Source organism: Actinia tenebrosa, unplaced genomic scaffold (genome assembly GCF_029948245.1).
Source record: "Actinia tenebrosa isolate PJP-AT-01 unplaced genomic scaffold, QUT_ActTen_1.0 PGA_scaffold2__45_contigs__length_23673736, whole genome shotgun sequence".
Lineage (NCBI taxonomy): Eukaryota > Metazoa > Cnidaria > Anthozoa > Actiniaria > Actiniidae > Actinia > Actinia tenebrosa.
In genome coordinates, this window is record NW_028292579.1 from 3,065,670 (window position 1) to 3,087,473 (window position 21,804).

At 39.8% G+C, this 21,804-nt stretch overlaps 1 protein-coding gene and 1 pseudogene across 1 annotated transcript; both read left to right on the forward strand.

Annotated features, from left to right (window-relative positions):
• The first annotated feature begins 8,866 nt into the window (after positions 1 to 8,866).
• LOC148909013 (uncharacterized) lies at positions 8,867 to 9,583 on the forward strand (annotated as a pseudogene).
• Positions 9,584 to 11,374: 1,791 nt separating this feature from the next.
• LOC116286848 (neurotrypsin-like) lies at positions 11,375 to 14,775 on the forward strand. Its single transcript, XM_031693433.2, has 3 exons — positions 11,375 to 11,512; positions 13,316 to 13,641; positions 13,803 to 14,775. Exons 1-3 carry the CDS (start codon positions 11,448 to 11,450, stop codon positions 14,147 to 14,149), a joined length of 738 nt encoding a protein of 245 aa, XP_031549293.1. The 5' UTR covers positions 11,375 to 11,447; the 3' UTR covers positions 14,150 to 14,775.
• The last annotated feature ends 7,029 nt before the right edge of the window (positions 14,776 to 21,804 follow it).

Below are 21,804 nucleotides of genomic sequence, written 5' to 3' on the forward strand. Positions count from 1 at the left end.
ACTATATTGGGTTATTTTACTTTGGCTTGCAGTTGTGTTGAATCTTGGATAAAAAAACTCATGTCAAAGGTCTTGAAGACAGTGTGTTTATGAAATTCTAGAATATAACAAAGATGGCGGTTTATCTTTTCTACAGAGATCAAATCTGCGTATGAGGACTTGATTGCTCTTGTTGTCCTCGACAACCTCACATTTACAACAGGTCTATCCTTCTTACTTTTTCTAGACATTACCATGTTTCAGTTACTTGGAAAAAAGTCAGTTCAAAGTTTTACGCGAGTACTATTACGAGATATAGAGAATATTCACAATAGTCTTAAAGACGTTCTTATTACTATACATTAGATATTCCAAATATCATACTGTTAAAACAGACCATACTGGCTTTTTATTGGTACACAATATACACCCAACAACCAATTCAATGGTTGGTAATTTTCAGGCGAGGTATTAAATCCGGGGAACCTGGAGATAAACCTTGTCGAAAAAATAAATATTAAGCTCAGCTCACATGTGGTGCATGCAGGAATCGAACCAGGGACCCGATCCATGAGTACCAAAGCAGTGAGAGACAAACATTTTACTGATGCGTCACCCATTACACATTCGTGGGTTCTCTTGTTTCTGCGCGAGGTGATGACGTCATGTGCTTATGTCAACCACTCATATGACAGCTCAGTCTTTACAGATAAGTTTTATTGAGGACACTGAAAAGTAGAGATTAAAGTTGTTAATTTTTGGGAAACACGGAATTTTTTTAGAAACGTTCCTTCGATGCACAGAAGAGAACAAATATACAATCTTGGTCATCCGTCGGAAAAGCGAGCAAACTTCCCGACTGATAAATACACATAGATTCTTCGTTCAACAGTGAATCGAATAAAAAAAAGAGAGTATTCTTTGCGTGTAAATCGTATTTTATTTTCTGGATAGCCAGGTTAATTCTATAAAATATGTATTTACTTTTGAGTTTCGCAGTTTAATATATGTTTAATGCAAGAGACACCGAATAGGATTCTAAGTTGAGGTTTGGAATGTTTCCAGTTCAGCAGAATTCCCCTCCTCATGTCTACTTACTTGAACACCGTTTTCATTGTCCTTTTGTTGTCTTTCAATGGCTTCTAAAGTCGTTCTCAAGTGGTTTTCTATGGTTTTTGGTTACAACCCTCGGTAGCCATGGAAACCAAGCATGAAAATGCACTGGAATTACAAGTTCTAAAATACAGGAATTGTTTACTTAAGTTTTTACGTTTTTTTCCTTCCTTCCTTACATTTATCAACTTCACATTCACTTTCATCCACACATACCTTTACTCTTATGCATCTTTCCTATCATGCTCTTTCACTTTCTTCCCTTTTCTCTCATTCTCTTTTACTTGCACAAAGACATCTACACTCCAACACATATTTCTTTCCATTAAATCTTGCATTTTTTGTTTCTCATAAATTACTCCTTTCCAACTACATTTTATTCTCTCCCATTTCCATTCTTCCATCTTTACTCCTCTTTCCTTATTTTCATTCTTTCCACGACTGAAATCACCAGAGTACAATTCCTGTGTTCGGGATCTTGTTATTGAGAACACTGCTACAGTTTGGGGTTGTGCCATGGGACAAGACGTCATGGGATACTTGGTGGGATTACTGTTTCATTTCTGGTAGCTCACTTTATGAAAACATGAAGTATTAACCGAAGTTCCCTCTTGGGCAGCAGCACGTCATGTCAGACATCATGTGATTACTCTATGTATTTGGTGACTCAGTGTTTGTAGGCATGAAGTAATGACCTGTGATTTTGCATGTGGAGGTACTACATAACGAAAAGATTTCACGATGGAATTAAAGATTAATTTGCCCTCAATCATATTCTTATTATGCTCATTTCATTTATTATGCCTTTTGAATTATTATATAGTTTTATTTCAGTAGCTTAAGGACATTTAAAAAAATTGATATATGAAAAAAAGCAAAACAAAATAGAAAATCAGAAATTGATAACCAGCAAAAAGTTAATTGGAGTGAAAATTGGAATATAAAAGAAAAAGAAATAATAATTAAAAAAAAAAATCAAGGAAATGAATTGGAGAAAGTTGAGAAGAAAAATGATAAATACGAACAGAAAAGAGTGAGAAAAAATATTGGTGAGAAAGAAAAAAGAAACAACTAAACGGTAAGTAAGATTAATAAGAAAACAACGAATCATTTGAGTACGATACATATCTATAACATCCTATACTGATGGCTTCAAGTTAAGGTAAAAATGAAAAATAAAGAAAAATAAACAAGAATAAACAAGAAAGGAAAAGCGTGAATTAAGACTTTTACAATTCATAGTGAGAAAAATTGACCTGGACAAATACTCAAATATAATTCCACTCATGATCCAAGTGGGCAGATAGTTCTATAGTTTTAGAGAGTTTTTTTTTAAAATCCATTAATTAAAAACAAGAAATCATTACAAACACTCCAAAGAGCATACTGCAGGCCTTTTTTTGACACTTTTTTTGATTTCAATTTATGTTTTTCTCCATTCAATCTTTAATTGAAAGTAAAATAGTGTCCGAACGTCGAAGCATTTGTTTTAGAAAAGATGTTCATATGGTTGTGTTTATATGATAAATTATTGATATAAATGAGTTATTTCTGCTACCTCTCCGATTTCGTTTATATTTCTAGCTCTGTCAATTTGATCTTTATTTTCAAATGATGCGATACAGCAAGCAAATAGCTACACATCACTTGTTCCTCCTGATGATCAATGTGCCCTGGAATAGAAAAGGATAGAACAAAACAAAACATATATACCTCGCACTAGTTCTCGAGCTCATTGCACGCCCAGCATCTATCTGCAATATGATATTTATTTTTCCACAAATTAATTTGCTTGAAATATCATTGCAGCTAAGAGCACCTGTTGTCAACTGGTTTAATGTGTGAAAGTCAAAGTAGAATCTAGATAAATGGTACTGTATTTACACGTCCCTCCCCTTTCGAGCATTGTTTTACACTTTCTCGACTTATCAGTTAGCAGTTCTACCAGCACATTCCCAAGGGTCCATTCCTTCTTTGGGAATCCTAGAAATCCAAGGGGATGATAGTCGTGAATAATCAAGACACCGTGGTTTTTCTGCACGCTGACTGCACCAACTGATCTCGCGTGATCACGTGATGCTAAGATATACATACACGTGTCTAGTTGTTGCAGTTGGTGTAAAGACCAACCATTGTGCCGTGATGTACCATTCATATTTAGAGGAAGAAATGTGACGCATAAAATAAAGCAAAATATACGTCAGTTGGGAGCCCTGTGGTAGTTAATGGGAACGTCATCTGTAAAGCGCTTTTTCCAAATGTCGACTATTAGCATTACTCCTTATTGGGTGACGTAAAGTATACTCACCCAATCAGCGTGTCTTATAAGGATATTTTACCAGAGGCAGTTTTACTTCAAGCAAGATTCCAAAGACATAATTCACATCCCAGTTCGGTGTCCTTCACATACAGTATATTCACATATTACTTTGTTTTACCTTTAATATTGTTTTACAGTGACCTTCATTTTCTTTTTCTTTCTTTTCTCATAAACAGCTACACGTTTTTCACATTTTAATGTCTGTATTGAAAAAGTTATCATTTTGGATTTCATGACTACTAATAAATCGTACTTTTTTTCTATTATTTTAAAATTCAACGATGCCGAATTTTTGTCTGTATTCTTCAAATCTTCCTTCTAAATTTCACTCGATTAATTGCGTTTTCCCCCATTTCAATTATTTATGATGTCAGAGTAAGTCCTGTTACATGCATTTATGTTTTTTGTTTACATCACCATATTAATTCTAATTTTATTTTCATCCAATTAAGTTCATATATGAAGCATTTTCTCTCCTGTTTTCTTTTTTGACGTTCTTGAAGATATCTTACTGTTTCGACTTTTTTTATTCCCTGAAGTACTCATTGGATCTAAATGGTCTGCTTCCCTCAAGGCAACATGAACATGAATTGCAGTTTTAAACACGAATATTCTGTATCTCCATGAATAACGGGAACACTTATATATTATATTCTCAAAACAGTTTGTAAGTTATTCTCAGCATTTCGTTTTGATTTCTGGTACGTTGACTGTGGAATTCAATGTGGTGTATAGAAAAACAAGAAGATCCATGGTGAAAAATGCTCATATTTAGTGCAAATAGGATTTCCATCAATCCTCGATCTCTTTAAATATCTCAGTAATGTTTAGAAATAGTGATGTCGGTTTTCCATTCAAACAAGAGCCCAGTTGTTGAAAGTGAGACTGAAGCCTATCACAGATCACAATAACTGGTCTGCTGTGTTTGGTTGGCCTTGTAGCAGTCATTTAATCCCATGGTTGTCAGCTGGTGAGCTTGTTGTCCTTGATTCCTGCTCAAATTGTAACTGAACTTGGTTCTGTAACTCAAAATTGGGCCAAAAGTTGGAAACAACATCATATTTTTGACTATTATTTTGATTCTCAATATCTTGTTAAAAATATTCCAAAAGTCTGAAACCCAATTTTGACCCTTTTTTTCCTTTTCATCCCTCTCCCTGCTCCACCTGCCTCCCCTCCCACCACCAACACCACCATGCATCATAACACTTCAATTTCTTTTAAATATCTATATGAATGGCTCGATATTACATATAAAAAATCTACAGCTCATACATAAGAACTTTCTTATGTGTGAATATCCCTCACTTGTAAACATACTCATGAAATGAAATTTGATATATATTTATTGTTACTTCTTACTGTAAACATATATTTAATATAATCTAGTTTTGTCTATACGTCTACAAATCGTGTAGATATTCGTGTAATTTGTTCAAACAAATAGGAATGCTACGTCATTCAGATGGTCATGTCATGAATGCGTTACATGACAATACGTTTTTCAAGAAACGTAACAGCTCACTAAAGATAAGAGACTGGCCATCATTTATCGAGGGGGGGACTGGAGCAATATTAAATATGCTATGCTTAATTTTTGCTGAGAACCCCCACCTCCCCCCTCTTTTAAGCATGATTTTTGCTGATTTTTGCTTAAACCCATGCATAAACAATGCTGATTGAATTAATAACATAACATTATATTGAGTAAAATTGTATTTTTAAATAAATATATTTGTATTTGAACTAGTGTATATTTTTTGTATATTTCACATTGAAACTAGTTTTTCTTTTATTTCACTTAATTATGTATCAGGGGTGCGATCAATGAATGCTACAGACAGATAATGTATAGAGTCCCTATTTTGGTGGAGTTGAACCCTTCAACTTCTGGTTCAAATAAACGACCATCTCACCCAGGTGATTGCTCGCAATGCGTGATTACCGTTATTAGAAACGAATTAATCCCATCAACTACCGCATGTTCGAATAAGTTGAGTTTCGGGACGTAGGGAAAGAAGGGGGGGGGGGGAGGGGGTCATTTTTGAAAAGAATGATACATCGATGCGACTCTGTTGCACAAAAGGTTATTTTGTTTGTTTGTTTGTTGTTTTTTTTACACGCCATAGGACGTTTGCATGTTGGCGTCATTTTACTCCCACTACCAAGACACTTAGCAAATTTTCTTTCTTATTCAAATTTGTATTCCCTCATGAGAATAGTAAGACAATTGGTGCTAATTAACTGAACAAAAGAAAGTGTGCAAGGGAGTCTGGAAGTAGAGGTCAATGACGGCATCGTGCAAACGTCCTATTTATACACCGTTTTATACTATTCAAAGTCATGTGAATGTTGTGTTATGGTCCCCTGGGATTAACATTGAATATATATAAAGGGAATATTTTATCATCTCATTGCACTTGGTTCTACCCGTAAGAGACGCTCTGCTTGTTAGTTTAAACTCCGTCTTCATCAATGGCGACAAATCAAGACCCTCAGGATCGATGCTGTCGATGCACTAGTCAACCAAGCTGTTGAAGCTTAAAGACGAAGCCGGAAGAGCAACCCCCAAGCGAACGGGTACGAAGTTTTGGAGGTAAATTGTGGATATGATGGTTTTCTCTTCGGAGCGTGTCTTTAACTCGTTGTTTAACCACTCGTTCTGGACATTAAAGGTTTATGTGCCTATATATTATAAACTTGATTTTAGCGTCTGTGTGACTTATATATATTATCGTATATTTGAGTTTTGATTGGCCTAGTGTGGCTGGGGAAAAAATGCCTATGGGGCTAATGTAGTTTCATTCCAAGTGTACCCTAGTTTGACGCTTTACAAGACAACGCCTATCTTTTAATACATAAGATGAAATGTTGTATAGTTAGGAACTCTTTTCGTTTACGCCTGTGCGGCTTAGTATGGAGTAAATGTCTCCACATGACGGCCTGAGCGGTTCAAAGAATGGTCTGTCAGTATTGGCTCTGTTATTGCCTGTGTGGTTTTTTACATTGTGAACATGTGACTTACCGTGCATGAGGCCGAATACCTGTGTAGTTTTGTTGAGCTAGTTTTGCCTGGGCGGCTTGCAATGGAGTAGAATGCCTGTGCGGCGTGTGTTATTAATTTGGAATACCTGAGTGATTCAAGGAAGGGACTCCAATGCTTGGGGAATGCCCACGTGGTTTATTTCGAAATTTTAGAATTACTTGGAATTCAAATTTATAAAGACTTCAGCAGATTGAATCGATTTAGAGGGAATTCACTTGAGTTGAAGAAGAAGAGACCCGTGGGTTAAATGCTGGCTTAATTGCCCTGTTTGTTTTTTCTGGTGTCAGGGCCGTGTCATTTGCTTTTCTTAAACTTTTGTAAGCGTTTTTGTACATAAATACTAATTTGTCTCTACTATTGTTTGTCATTTTCTCTTGGGTATACAGTCAATTCAAAAAATGTTGTCGTCGACGAACTCAAGCCTACGCGACTGGACCAAAAGGAACTCTGGGTAGTAGTCATTGAAGCCGAGTTGACTACATAATCTTATCTGACTAGTTATGCCTGGCTTACAGCACGAACCTTCGTAGGCGAGCGGAAAGTGTTGAAGGAGACGGTTTTTTTTAATGCCTTCATATTTTCGGAATTGTGAACTGAATAGTAACTACTTTGTTTTTCTTTCCCTAACCCCAAAGACATGCATTTTATGGATTGTTTCTCGCCATTATTATCTTATTACTAGCAGGAACAATTAATTCAGAACAAATATTTAACCGCTTCATTGATTTTAACCCATATTCCTTTCGGTCCAGCGCGTAGGCTTGAGCCGGTCGACGACAACGTTTTTTGAATTGACTGTATCAAAAATGTAGAGTGCGCTTTTTCAAGTGGGCTTCATGCTATGTATTCGGTCAGGGTTATTGTTTAAATGTCCATATCTATTTGTTTGAATACTTTTGGAATACAAGCGTTTGTGTGGTTTGACCATGAAGTTATTGTCTTAGATCGCCGAATTGTCCTGAATAAACTATGAATAATTTGTAGGGTGTCACTGTTTTATGGTATTGTAACGGTTATTTTATTCTAGTTTTGAACTGGGGCATTTGGCAATAAGGTGTGAATATTTTCAAGCCCGAACAATAGTCCATAGTTTTTGGTTTCTTTTCAATCAGATTGCCGAAATAGATTGAGCAGTATGTGTTGTTCTTGGGCTTCGTGTGACAAACCCTTAAAATAATTAAATAGTGGGATCCCTGTTCCAGACCTTTGTAGTCTATTTGGGTCTAATTTCAATTGCTGTCTTGTTTTTTCATGTTAATTGTTCCTTGATTAGGGCGGGTAACTCCTGTTGACTCTCCGCATTTCTCGGAAGTTAATGGACGTTCTGCATGCAGGCGTTGTGAGGTTACACCCTCCTGACCGGGAACCCCTTTTGTTTTCTACCCATGGGGATATACGTCAATATGTTTCTTTTTGTCCTTGATCCCCTCTACGAAGAGAATATGTCTTAGTCGAGAGAACGGACAAATTAACACAAAAAGAGGATTTTGAAATGCAGTTAACGGGTGTGAATCCCGGAACCTTTGCTTATATTCGATGGGTGAACATACAGGGGGGTTCCCTGTCAGGATGGGAGTTTTGCCTGAATGGTGATTGGGCAGACATATTTTTGTCTGATTCGGTCCTAGACCTTCAAAAGCTGACACTTCGAGACCCGGATACGTTCGTTGCGGTAGGTCTCCACTTGAATTCTGCCTCTGGGAGCCATCCCTCAAGGCCATCCTCGGTTTAATAGACTCCATTTTAATAATCTGGATAAGTTAACCAACAGTTATATTGAGGATGTAGGAATGTAAGGTTAGGAAAGAGGAGTCGCGTATTATAATGGAATGCTGTGAAAACCATGGTATTTATCGACCTGTTGTGATATGGCTAGCAGGGTTCGAGATGTGAGCCGGGTCTTGGGGAAGGCCAGAGTGATTCCCCATACCTTATTTATAACAATTCCCAGGGACAGAATAATACACTATTCAAAGTCATGTGAATGTTGTGTAATGGTCCCTGGGGATTAACATTGAATATATGTAAAGGGAATATTTTATCATCTCATTGCACTTGGTTCTACCCGTAAGAGACGCGTAGCGACCCACCCTCCTCCCCCATTGATGAAGACGGTTTTAGCTCCGACGACTTTGGTCGTCCGCTCTGGTTTGGCTTGTTCCAGGCCAGAGTTATTCCCCATACCTTATTTGAATAACAATACCTAGGGACAGAATAATACACTGTTCCCTTTATTTGAATAGTGCACCTGTTGACAACAATACTGAAAAAGTAGTATAGCTATCTCTAATTTTTAAAAACGTTTTAAAATTTTGTATTTTTAAATAAATATATAGAAATAGACAAAAGTTAAATGAACCGGCTTACAAAAAACACAACCTAATCTATCTAAGCAGCTTGTGTCGACCATGCAGACCAACAGCAATACTCGTCTGCCTGCTCAAGAAGCACAGCAAAAGCATTTTTATGTTGTCAAAGGTGTAGATGTAGTCAAAAAAAAAATTGCTTCAGGTATTGGGGCCCTAAAGCGAATTAGGCCATTCGTCCCGTTATCAACATTACACATTATTTATAAAGCATTGGTACAGCCCCATTTCGACTATTGTAATGTCGTTTAGGGTAATTGTGGAAAAACTCTCTCAGATAAGCTACAGAAGCTCCAGAATCGTGCAGCACGGGTGTTGACCTTCTCTAATTACGATGTAGATGCCGGGGCTTTGATTGAAAAACTGGGATGGTCTACCCTTAGTGTTCAAAGACAAAAACAAAAGGCCATCTTAGTTTTCAAGGCCCTACATGGTACCACTCCTGAATACCTTAGCTCTAAATTTGTATTCAAGAGGAATACCACTTGCTATTCATTACGAGACTCCGCCAACAAACTGAACATCCCTCTTCCGCGCATAAATTATCTCAAAAACACATTTACCTGCAGTGGTGCGCAATTATGGAATAGTCTGCCAAATAACTTAAGGCAGGCAGAGTCTCTCAAAGAATTTCATAGACTATTGGGAACATATTATGTATAGTAAAGCACGGCATTCATGGAAAGCAGGTTTTTATTTTATTTTATTACATTAGATTAAATTTAGTATAGATTAGTTGATTATTTTAAACATTTTGTAAATCCTGATGATTACACCGTGGTAAAATAAAGTTTTATCTAAAAAGATACACTAAGAACAAATAAATACAACATTTGAATTATACCTACATATTCATTGTGATTGTTTTATTTTATTGTTGGGGAATAAATATTTTAAAATATATAATCATCGATGAATTATCGAATTTTTCCCCCTATTCTTTTCCCTGTTAAAATATTGTATGATAGATTGACATGTGAAATTAACACCATTGGTAATAGTTATTAGGAATGTATTGGTAAACAATCCACAGTCCAAAATAGTATTTCGTCGATATTTATTTATTAAACAAAACTGTATTACATGGCGACGCGGAGATACGGATTTTACTTTCTCGTGTTGAATATCTGCCCTCACTCTTATATAAGATATCACCTCAACACTCAAAGATATCCTTATCTCCGCGCGGCCACGCATTTAATATCCTCCATTTAATGAATGACGTTTTTTTGTTTGTTTGACTTTAGACTGATTGAAAAACACGTCTAAGTTCGATAAATACATAAATAAGATGACCAAAACAAAGTCGAATACCTGTCTTAAGCAATTTAACAGTTCGGTTAGACAACAAGATGGCTCAGTTTACAAAACCTAAACATCGAATGCGATTCGTGCAGCTATCGACAGGTGTATTAAAGCATTGTACCATAAATTAAATAAAAAAACCGCATATTATCATATTTCCAGTTGTTGTCTATTCAATAACACAATTATCCCACTCACTCTTGAAGTCTTGCCGTATATGAACTCACAGCCAACTACTTGCATTGCCAGGTGGCGTCGTTACCTTTATGAGCTCATGTACGACTCGAGTTCATTTTTGGAAAGTATTCCTCGTTAAAAAGATGTTTATTTTATTTTTGTGTTGTTCAAAAAAATAAGAAAAATAACAAACCGTTTACATCTTTCAAGTTTAAGTTAAGGAGTATTGATACTGTATATAATAGCTCAAGTTAACGATTCGCACTGGAAACAGCAATGTCATATGTATATATACAGTCCTTTGACTAAACGTTGTCGGTGATCGGATCATCCCCACGCGCCTAGACCGAAAAGGATAACGGGTAAATTACCCAAATATTGCGTCATCCAAACTGCTCGTCAGCTTAAATCTTGGCCGTATGCTCGAGGCATGGTTTTAGCAAGTTGAATGGGATCGAAAACAGCGAGCTCAAGACGTGTTAGATAGCATATGCGCAGCTAGTAACTGTGAATTAATTATCCTCATGATCTTTTTCGGTCTAGGCGCGTAGAGATGAAGCCGATCAAAAGACAACGTTTAGTCAAAGGACTGCATATATATACTTCGTGTGAGACAGAGAGTAAGAGAGAGAGAGAGAAAGAAAGAAAGGGGATACGCGCTGTCTCGCACGAAGTAAGGCTTTATTTCCCTGTTTTGAACCCCATTTTTTTGGTATTTGTAAAAGTTCGCCATTTATTATTCTTTCTAGATAATCAATGCTTTTAAGAACTCTAGAATCATTTATGCCTCTGCTGCAATGTCAACGAATCGTTTGTCTTCAGCCACGGCTTGAACTAATACGTCATGCTGATGAATGTTTTTTTTATTTTTATTTTTTTCATATATTATTATTGAAACCTTTTTGAATGAAGTTGCTCATAAAGTTTCTATCGTTTATTACATTAAAGTTATGATTTATTAAATAAAACAATTACTGAATATGGTTTATTTGATATTATGCAGACACAAATGTATGCATAGCCTAAAAAGGCAAAGGTCATAAATTACAGCTATCTATTTACAATAATGAATTTATTAATTCAACATGCGAAAGTCTGGCGTTCGATAAACAGGTAGAAAACCAAATGGTTAAGTCAGCCGATGGCAGGAGCCTTAACATTGAAGTGTTCTTACTTTTGCCTCATTTGTATGGTTTGTGAAGCTTGGTAAGCTGTTATTCCAATTCATTCTTTGCATAACCAACAGACTTAATACTATAACCTCATGGTTAGACAATGGCCCAAGTGCACAACAAGGTTTAATTTCACGAAATAAGCTTACTTTGTAATTCAAAGATAAAACAATATTCACAATCTAAAGTACACTGGCGGTCCTTGTGTGAGTTGAAGGCGTTGGGAACCTGTGGGAAGCCGTGATTTCAATGTTTCAGCGAGTGAAAAAATAACGTGACTAGCTTAATGTGTGAAAACAACAGGGAAGTCTGGCTCCACACTCGCAGATTTAAAACGTGTAACCGCGATCTGCACTTTTACTTTTTTTGCCTATAGAAAATGTGGAAACAAAGCCATATAATAATAGAGTAGAAAGACATACACCTTGGTGACACTTTTAAAAATGAGCAGTCGACATTCGACAATTTTTTTATTCATAATAATAAGTTAGATCTTAATACCTCTCGCAACTACCCGGGTACTCTCCAGAAATGATGAGGATTTAATTGACACATTGCTTTAATTCAGAATAAATTAAAAGCCAAATCGTTTTTAGTAAAAAAAAATAAAAGTAAAGGACAAATGCATATGTACATATTATGTATATTTTAAAATATAGATATATATTATGGCTGGTTGAAATGGTTGGTTGGATATTGATGCCTTACGGTGTCACGCATACTCGTGACATGCTCGTTCTTTTTTATTAAGTAATGCTAAACAAACAAGCCGACTAAATCTTTTAAGTCACATAAGTAAACTTTTTTTGTTTTCCTATGATATTTGGCCAAAAGAACAAATATTATTTGATGCCAATGAAAATATTGCTATTGTGAAACCCACTGCAACGCATATGATCAGCACTGATGGGGTAGCTGTTTTGGATCAGTGACTCAGTACGATTGTAAGTCTATTGTGGTCATTTAGAAGAGCTACAGCAAAAAACCTGATGCGTATACGAACCTATATTTTGCTCTTTCACTCCGACGGACTAGCGTCCGAAACGTCAGTAAATTTTTTCATGTTTTCACGGTGTATAATTTATCCTTTTATCATTACTGTTTCATTAGAAACACAGACGCAGCTCACACTAGTTTTTAGCTAGTTATCTCTACGTATATTTTTTCAAGTTAGCCTAAAATGTTTCTTATGGGAATGGTGTTTACTAAATAGGCTATTTAGCTTTAAACAGGCTCTTAGTATTTTCTTTGGAAAAAATGCGACTCGTTTTTGGCAGGTGTGCTCTAAGTAATATATGTAATTTTTTGCATAACGTTTCTCCAAATGACTGCAATCGGAGCAAAAACACTGCAAATAGGTTGCTATCAACAGACGTCACTTCCGGTAATAGCTCTTTTTTGATGACTTGTAGAATCCTGGAGGTTGTTTTGATCTCTTGTTTTCTGGTTTGATGTCGTGAAAATAGTCAAATAAAATAGTTTGAGGACTTATTTTGATATGTTTTGACTTAGCATCCGCTAGTTGCCCCCCAGTCAACCGCTTGTTTGCCCCCCAGTCAACTCCAAAAAAGTCACGTGATTGATAGTAAGCAATACACTGTATATAATTTAATTTACAGAGTCTATTTTATTTTATTTATGAATTTTTAGTTTTGACTCTATTTGATTAAATAAGAACCGGCTTTGAAACTTTAGCCTAAAACAGGTTCTTATGTAAATTAGGGTCTAAACGAAAAAAACATTAGCTTAACAGGTTGTTAAAATCTAGATTCTCATACACGGGTTTGTTCTGTATTTTCAAGATCTAGTATTAACCTTACCAATTACTTCCTAATAGGGCTAACAGCTGCATTTGTTCATATCATGTTCGTTTGGTGGAAAATAGTTTACCTAACGCTGGTCGAGTAGAAGTGTATTATAACAATTATTGGAGGTCTATATGTGACACTAGCTGGGACCTACAGAATGCTCATGTCATTTGCAGAATGCTTGGATATGAACAAGGTGCTATTGCAGCCATTCGAGGGTTTCAAGGCTCGGATGACTTTTGGTTGTCGGGAGTAAACTGTACAGGAAATGAAACCACTATTGAAAGCTGTAAGAATTTGAAATGGGGCAATAGGAACTGTACTAACAGTCGAGCTGGCGTTGTTTGCACGTCAGGTACGTGACTTTATAGACCATTTTTTTGTCGACCATTCCCGCTGTTTTTATCCTTTATGCTTTATAAAGCTTTCAAAATCGTCAAAGACTAAAGATTGTTTAGACATATACAATTAATAATACAATAAAATATGCTTTTGAACATTCGTTTTTTACGTTAGATCATCGTCGAGACGTAGCTGTTCGTCTGGTTAATGGGAGCAGCCCAAATTCAGGTCGAGTGGAGGTTCGATATTTTGGAGTCTGGGGCACAGTATGCCACGATACTTGGGATTCACGAGATGCTCACGTGGTCTGTCGTATGTTAAACTATAGCAAAGCATCTTGGGCAGGAACTTCTAAGGTTCAAGGAAGTGGTCCTATTCTACTGGATGATATTAAGTGTCTTGGTAATGAGAAATCCCTTGAGGACTGTTTTATTACCCAGTGGGGAAGACATGATTGTTACCATCATGAAGATGCTGCTGTCACCTGCGAAAACGCCACGCAAGGTAAGTTTCATTTTTAACACGTACAACCTCGTGTTGTTCTGCCAGAAAGAATAACCATGGAAACTTGCTATTCAGATGATGATGAGTTAATGTATGAAGCAATAAAAATAAAGTTTGGTAAAACAATAGCCCTAGTAGTATAGGGAATGGGGGTTCCAGCGCAATCTCAACACGGGGTAAGACCCGCGTCAAAAATCCACCTACGGACGACCCCCACTCCAAGTGTGGTTGAGGGCAACAGCGCACTTAAATATGTTAGTCTATATATGGAGTGCGAAGATTGTAAAGAGTTTGCTTATGATTTCTGTGTAAAGTGCTTGAAACCCAAGTTTGTACCTACTAAGCCAAATAAGTATATTTGTTGTGGTAAAAAAATGCAAATAGAAGACGACACGTCAGCGCAGTGTTACGAATGTGGTAAGAATATTCGTAATGCCGTACCAAATGCTACCAGAGAGCAGTATTACGCCAATGGAGGTCGTAAGAAAACGCCATATAAGAGAATAAAATACTTCAGGGACTGGATGAGTCATATCCAAGGTTTACATCCGATATATTTAAACAACGAAGTAAGGAAGAAAATCATAGACCATTTAGAAGAGCCAACCCCACAAAGCCTACGGAAAGCGTTGAAAAAATTAAAACTAGGAAAATATTACAAAGCTATTCCCTATCTTTTGTCTGAAATTACCGGTAAGTCTATTCCTGAGGTTTCTGATATGACAAAAGCCGAGTGGATGTTTTGTCGGCTGAATAAGGATATTCCTTATTACCCTGACGTAATTTACGAAATATTTTACAAAATAGACCCCAACCACCCCCTATTGGGATGGATTCCCAGGCGATGATTTTACACAAGTTTTTTCACATTTGTGTAATATTTTGTGAAAACGATGCAGGCTGTGTAATATTTTGTGAAAACGATGCAGGCTGCGTAATATTTTGTGTAATATTTTGTGAAACTAATTTGCATATGAACCTGACAGCCGGCGTTCGATATGTAAATAGAATCCTGTCACGATGTTTACTGAGCAAGCTTTCTTTGAAGCTCTTCTTTTGCCTCCTGGTAGATCTTTTTGCGAGATTCCTCGGAAAGATCTTTTACGACTGTTTTTTTATTCCTTATGTCCGTCTTTAATTTCTCGTATTTGTCTTCTTCGGCCAGAATAAGCGAGAATTCGACGTCGTCTATCTTTCTGTCACGCAAAGCCTTTGAGACAAGATCGGTAATTGTATTTACTTTAGCCCTTGACAGAGCTATTGTCGTGTCATGCTTGGATATCTTGCTTGACAACTGTTTCATAATGCCCGTAGCAACAGCCGAAATGATACCACAAGCTGCCCCAACGCCGGCCAAAGGAACTCCAACGATTATTCCCGGTCCGGTAAGCGAAGTAGCAACGCCAGAGCCCGTTAACACAACGGATATGGATCCTGAAGTTATCGCAATCTTATGTAGCGTACTCCGGGCTCTGACGTATTTCTTCCTAACTTTTTCGTAGTGTTTTGCCTGCCCTTCCAAGTAAGCCATAATTAAATTTGCTTTATTGAGCCTGAAGTTTTCGGCATTCATTTCGTTAGGTTCCGTTATTGGTGCCGTAGTGTGATAATTGGGAACATCTGGGTACAACTGAGGTGCTGATGGTATAACATCCATTATATATACTAATGTACGACGCTTTTGGGAATGATATTGAGGAGCAGCCACATCACGACAACCGGGATTACTGGAACTGGAGGGCCTTTAGGAAGATGTTTCCGCATGCAGACCCTAGTAAGTTCGAAAGAAGACCCGATGTGATTTACTATAACGGCTCTAGGATGTACAGCAATGCGGACTTGGAGCCAAAGCATCCTAAGATTTTACAACCAAAACCCGAGCATAAAGAAAGGCAACCTAATTTTCCAGAGAATCTATTGCCGGCAACCCAGAATTACCCATTTTACGACAACAAAGGTGGAGCGAATGACTTTGCTAAGATGGTTACCTCCTTAGAAATCCCCGTGGGTCCTACGACTTTCAAGACAAAGGTCAGAGACATCTTTAGAGAAACTGCCATGAAACATACCTCAGGGAAAGAATCCAGAGAATGGTTATCAGGTCCCAACATGCGGTATTGGCCGCAGCAGTTAAACTTTGCCGTCTGGGCTGCTACTAAAGGATGCGGTATAGCCGCGGATATGTTCCATATTCCTTTCCTGCGATTTCATGTTGCTTTTACTATTCGTAGGATATTGTTTGAGTTAGGAGCGCCGCTTCCTAGTGACACTATCTTTAACCCGAAGGATAACAAATATGACAAAGTCGCATGGGAGCGATTAAGGAATGAGTTTAAGCTTACCAACCCCGATTTTCGTAACAAAGAGGGTACCGCCCATGGTTTAGGAGAGACTTACACCTATGCTTCGTATGTTGGTGCCAGCATAGAAACGCCGGGCATGGGGTATCCTAGCTCTTACGAATTCTCGGACTTAGGAGGCAGCGGAACGAAGGGTAATTTAATTTACTACATAGAAAGCAAAGAAAAGTATCCTTGGGCGCCTTTCTTTGCCGCAAAGGGCATTGGACTGAAAAACCTAGCAAGGATTAATCGAAGCATCGAAGCCTTTGTTTACTGCATTCTAGGGGCCCAGGTTAGCACTCGCAGCCCCATCGTAGATGCCTCCGGTGCGTCACAGGAAACGCAACAAGTATTCCTTGTCCTCTTCGAAAGCGCTGTTATCGAGAATGAGATCTCTAAGTCGGTGCAGAGATATCAACTTGCAGTGCAGCAGTCTAAAGTGCGACTGGATTACGCTTTGTCGCCTGGTTGTTGGTTGATGCCAAGTAATTTGGTTATCAACATCAATTCCGTCGTGGGTTACAACAATAAGCTGCAGCGAGCTACCAAGGACATGAAGTTTGGGGTGAACGACGTGAACTCTGACACTCTTAGAAGCATCCCCCATTTCGTGGAGAAGCCTAAGAAGGAGCACGTAGAAAAGCCCGCACCAAAGAACGTAAAGAAGAAGCCCAAAAAGAAGGTCCTGCCTGCGATACCTGAGGAATATGACCATAACTTACTAAAAGCCGGCTTAGCCGCCGCAGGCGTTGGTCTGAGCTATTATATATGGCGATGAACAACCCCTACGTAGCTGGAGTAGATTGTGTCTATACGACTTACACAGGCGAGAAAAAATACACCCAGGCATCTTGGGTTGATGTCACGGGCATGTCCGTGAATTTGAACTACTCGGGAAAGAAGTTAATCCTTTGTAGTATTTGCATTGGCACGAGTAGTCACGCCAACGTCGGCTTTAGGTTCCTGGATGAGAATGGCATACTGCAGCCTATGCGCGCGAAGACGAACAACAGGGAGCCTGCGCATTTCTCCGTAGAGCCCAACCCCGGCAGCGCCGAAAATCTATCGGTTTGGACTTTCCACATGGTCGCCGATTGCCATGGGAAGGTAAAGCTGCAAATGCGCGTAGATGACACCGGGAGCGTTTGCATAAATAGCATAGAAAATCAGAGAGATACAGCCTATAATCACAAGACCATTAGCACTCTTACGGTGGTGAGCCTTTAGATATATGAACCCACACGCGAAGGAAGATTGGTTTCTACGTTTTTTGGAGGAGAAGGACTACTTAGAACAGCATTGGTATGACACCGGGCTGTGGGTGAAGGTTGGGGGCCTGGGATTGATCATGTGTACCATTAGCATTTCGATGGGGTATTCGTGTAATGTCGGGTTTAGGATCGTTGATGAGAATGACCGCCCATTACTACCCTACAGAAAAAAAGATAATAATAGGAACCCAGCTCATTTCTCGTCGGAACCCCCACCGCCGACTGTAGAAGACTTAACGCCGGTAACTTTTCACATGATAGCCAATTGTCAATATGCGAAGCTTCAGGTTCTTCCCAACGACGTTGCCTACCTTCGGATAAATGCCGCCCCGGCAAAAAATCCTCCAACGGATGCTACTTGGAATCATAAGCCCATTAGCACCATGAGTGTGCTGCCGCTAGTTCCGCATTATCAAGGCGGCGCGAATACCATCTTTACTTATCCCCAGTCGAGGATGCCTCGGGCGCCCGACGACGATAAGCCACCAGTAACGTACCCGGATAAGATTAACCCTGAATCTTCTTCAGGAGTACCACCCCAATAGCTACTACGAGGATCCAAATGTTATTCCCCACGAACTTCAACAGTTCGCCGCCGGCCCTAAGTGCCAAGGAAACAACCGAACCCAGCAGCCCAGGAAGACCGGCTGCCATCTTTTTTCCCAAGTCCGTCAGCCCATTGCCTAATTTCTTTACGCCCGCGCCCGTAGCCTTAAGCGTGGATAGGATGACTCCTACTACGGTGCTAATAGCAACCGCAAATGCCAGCGGAATACCATACTTCACCAGAGCTCTTTTTATTTTTTCCTTGGTGGTAAGCCCCAGCTCCTTTTCCAGCTTTTCCTTTTGCGCTTGTAATTCCGCAAGGCGTATTTCGAGCGTATCTACTTCCTTTTGAGCTGCCTCCCTTTCTTCTTCGGGGCGCGCCTGGTCATTGATTACTTCTTGCTGCCGCTCTATTTGCCCCTCCAGGTCTTCGATGGCCTGATCTCTTTGCCGGATTTGTTCCTCCTTAGTATTGATTTCAGCCATTAACCGTCGCCGTTCCACTAAAGAGCCGGCTATGGTGGTTTGCAGGTTATCGGTATCGTCTTTAATTAGATCCAACTCTTGCAGGGTGAGGTTAAGAGCCCTTTGAGTTTGATTTCTTTCGCGTCGAATTTGGGTTCTTTGGTCTACCAGCTCCCTTATTTCTTGATTTTTAAATTCGACTTCCCTCCTATGCGCGTCGGCAAGCCGTTGGTTTTGCTTCATGTATTCCTCCTCCCTTTCTTCCAACGTTTCCCGCAGTGCTTCCACTGAGGCGCCAGAGCTTTGGGCTTCTCCTAAGTCCTCCCGTGCTTTGTCTAATTCGCGCAGGGCCTGATCCACCTGATTTCCTATTTCTTTTATTCTTTCATCTTGATGGGCGGACTTCTTTTCAGCATCGGCAAGTAGCTGACCTTGCTTTGCATATTCTACATCTTTTTCTCTTAACTCCCTTTGCAGATCCGCGGCACGTTTTTCCGCGTTGGTCCTTTCGGTTAAGTTGTGCAGCCTTTCTAACAGGCTTCTAGTAGCACGCTGAAAGCCTCTTAATCTCAAGACGTCACCCCTAACGTTGCCCTCCTCATCAAAGAGGTTTTGCGGTTTTGTCCAGCGGTCTTTGTCGGGAAATCTTAAGTCTTGGACGCTTATGAGGACTTCGTTTCCCTTTTCCGTGAGCTTTACGTCGTCAGCATCAAAGTTGTCGTAGCGCAGCTCTAGCTCTTGCGTTGCCCACTCTACGGTTTCCCGCGCGGCTGCTTCCGGCTCGCCCATGTTTTGAAGCTCTATGTGCTCACGCGGAAACGTGTACTCGCGTGCTTTGGGATGTCTTAGGACCTTTGCAATCCTATCCCTTAGGGAATCGTCGACTTGTTGGGTGGGAAGCAGCGGTTCTTCATCACCGTCGTTAATGTCAGCCTGACCTTCCTCAGTGGTGGGATCGAAGTCGGGGTCTGTTCCTTCTACTTCCATTATATATGATAAGCTCAAAGTTAAATCCCAACGTATTACCTAAGCAGGTTGGCGGGCTGAAAGCAGAACGCACCTTTCACCGGGTCACATTCACACCTTCTAGCGCTAAGCCAGGGGAAACCCTGTACGTAGGCGTGCCCCGCCTAACGGATAACCTAGTCTTAGTTCCTGGCACCTTGGCGTTAAGGTTCGACCTAGCGGTGCAGTCAAGCCCCACAGACGAAAGGATTATCGTTAACAACGTGGGTCGCAACATTGTTTCTAAGATGCGCGTAAAGTTTGCTGGGGAATCCTTGCTGGACTTAAATAGGTACGATCTGTATACCACGTACAAAGACTTATGGTTGACAGCCTTTGACCGCGCGCAAAGGATAGAACAAGGAATTGGTAGTGTTATCCTGCGTAAGGTCCGCACACCTACGAAAACGCAACCTACTGACGGCAGCGGAGAAACCGCAGTGGCAGACGCAAAGCGAATAAAGACCGCCTATGGTAGCAAGTATGTCATACCACTGGACTTTGAAGTGATTACGAATCACGGTGTGTATTACCCAAGACAGTTATCCGAGCTACAGTTTGAAGTAACTTTAGCAGATGCTAATAACATTATTGGTGGGCTAAGCACTGCACTTACCACAACAACCCCATACTCTATCACTAATCTAGAATTACAGTACGAAACGGTGTACAGCGAAGAGCTGGCCCGTAGCGCTGGCATGGAATACAGCTCCGGAAAGGCATTCCTTTACGACCACGTAGTGATGTATAAGACGTTCAGCTTCTTGGATAAGACGGATGAGGTTATCAACCAAAGCATTAACCTCCCCCGAAGAAGTCTTACGGGGTTAATGTTGGTGTTTGCCAAACCCTACGAAGCCGGTAAGCGCGACTCCGAGGCCTTTCACAACCCTAACATTACTAACGTAGGGGTCAACATAAACGGCGTTCCAAACAAGGTTTACTCCCAGGGGATAAAGCCCGCAGACGTGTACAGAGAGGCAATGCGCAAGTTTGGCGACCAGGTAAGTCCCGAGGAATTCTTTAAGGATAAATATGCGCTGTGGATTGACATGCGCACCATTAACGACGAAGACCTACATGGCCAGGGTTTACGTCTAGTAAATACGCAGGATGGCATAACATTGGAGATCAAGCGCACCAAGAATGCCTCCGCGGGCGACGGCGACAAAATAAACTGCTACGTCTTCGTCGTGTCTGACGCGCAGCTAAGCGTAGAAATGAATCAGCTAAAGAGCGTTGCCTATTGATCCACTCGCTCATCCTTTTGTTAAAAAATATCGTTGGTATATAATGCTTCGCGTATTCGAAAACAACGAAACCAAACTGCAATGCATAGTGCAAGGCGATAAACTATACTTCAAAGCAAAGGAAGTGGCGCTGGCGTTGGGTTACGAACGCCCAAAAGATGCAATTAAGGTGCATGTTCGTGAAAAGTATAAGGTAAAGCTTAGCGAACTTAGAGTGGAGGTGAATCGCCTCCCCCTGTATTCACAGCCTAATTCCCTGTACGTAACCGAATCTGGGTTGTATCAGTTGATATTTAGCTCTAAGATGCCAACGGCGGAGACATTCCAGGATTGGGTCTTGGAAGATGTCCTGCCTGCGTTGAGAAAGACAGGTAAGTATGAAATAGAAAGGCGGTTTGACACCCCGAATAAGAAAGTCTTCAAAATAGAGAATGAATCTGACCTGCATTTCAAAGTCGTCGATTACACACGCCGGTTTCACCCCCACGTCATCCTAACCCCCGGCTTAGGCGAACTACAGGACTCCGCCAGCAAGCGCATAACATGTTGGAAGAAAGGTTACAAACGCGGTCAGCCAGATCTACTAATCTCCAACGCCCATAAGGAGTTTAAAATGGCTTTTGCATAGAATTAAAGACCCCCAAGGGAAACGGCGTCCTGTCCGCAGACCAGTCTAACTTAATTTCGCAGTACGACATGAATAATTTCCGAACCATGGTGTCCGACGATTACGACGTTGTCTGTCGTGCCATAGATAACTACGTGGACGGCATCCGCATTCCTTGTAAATGGT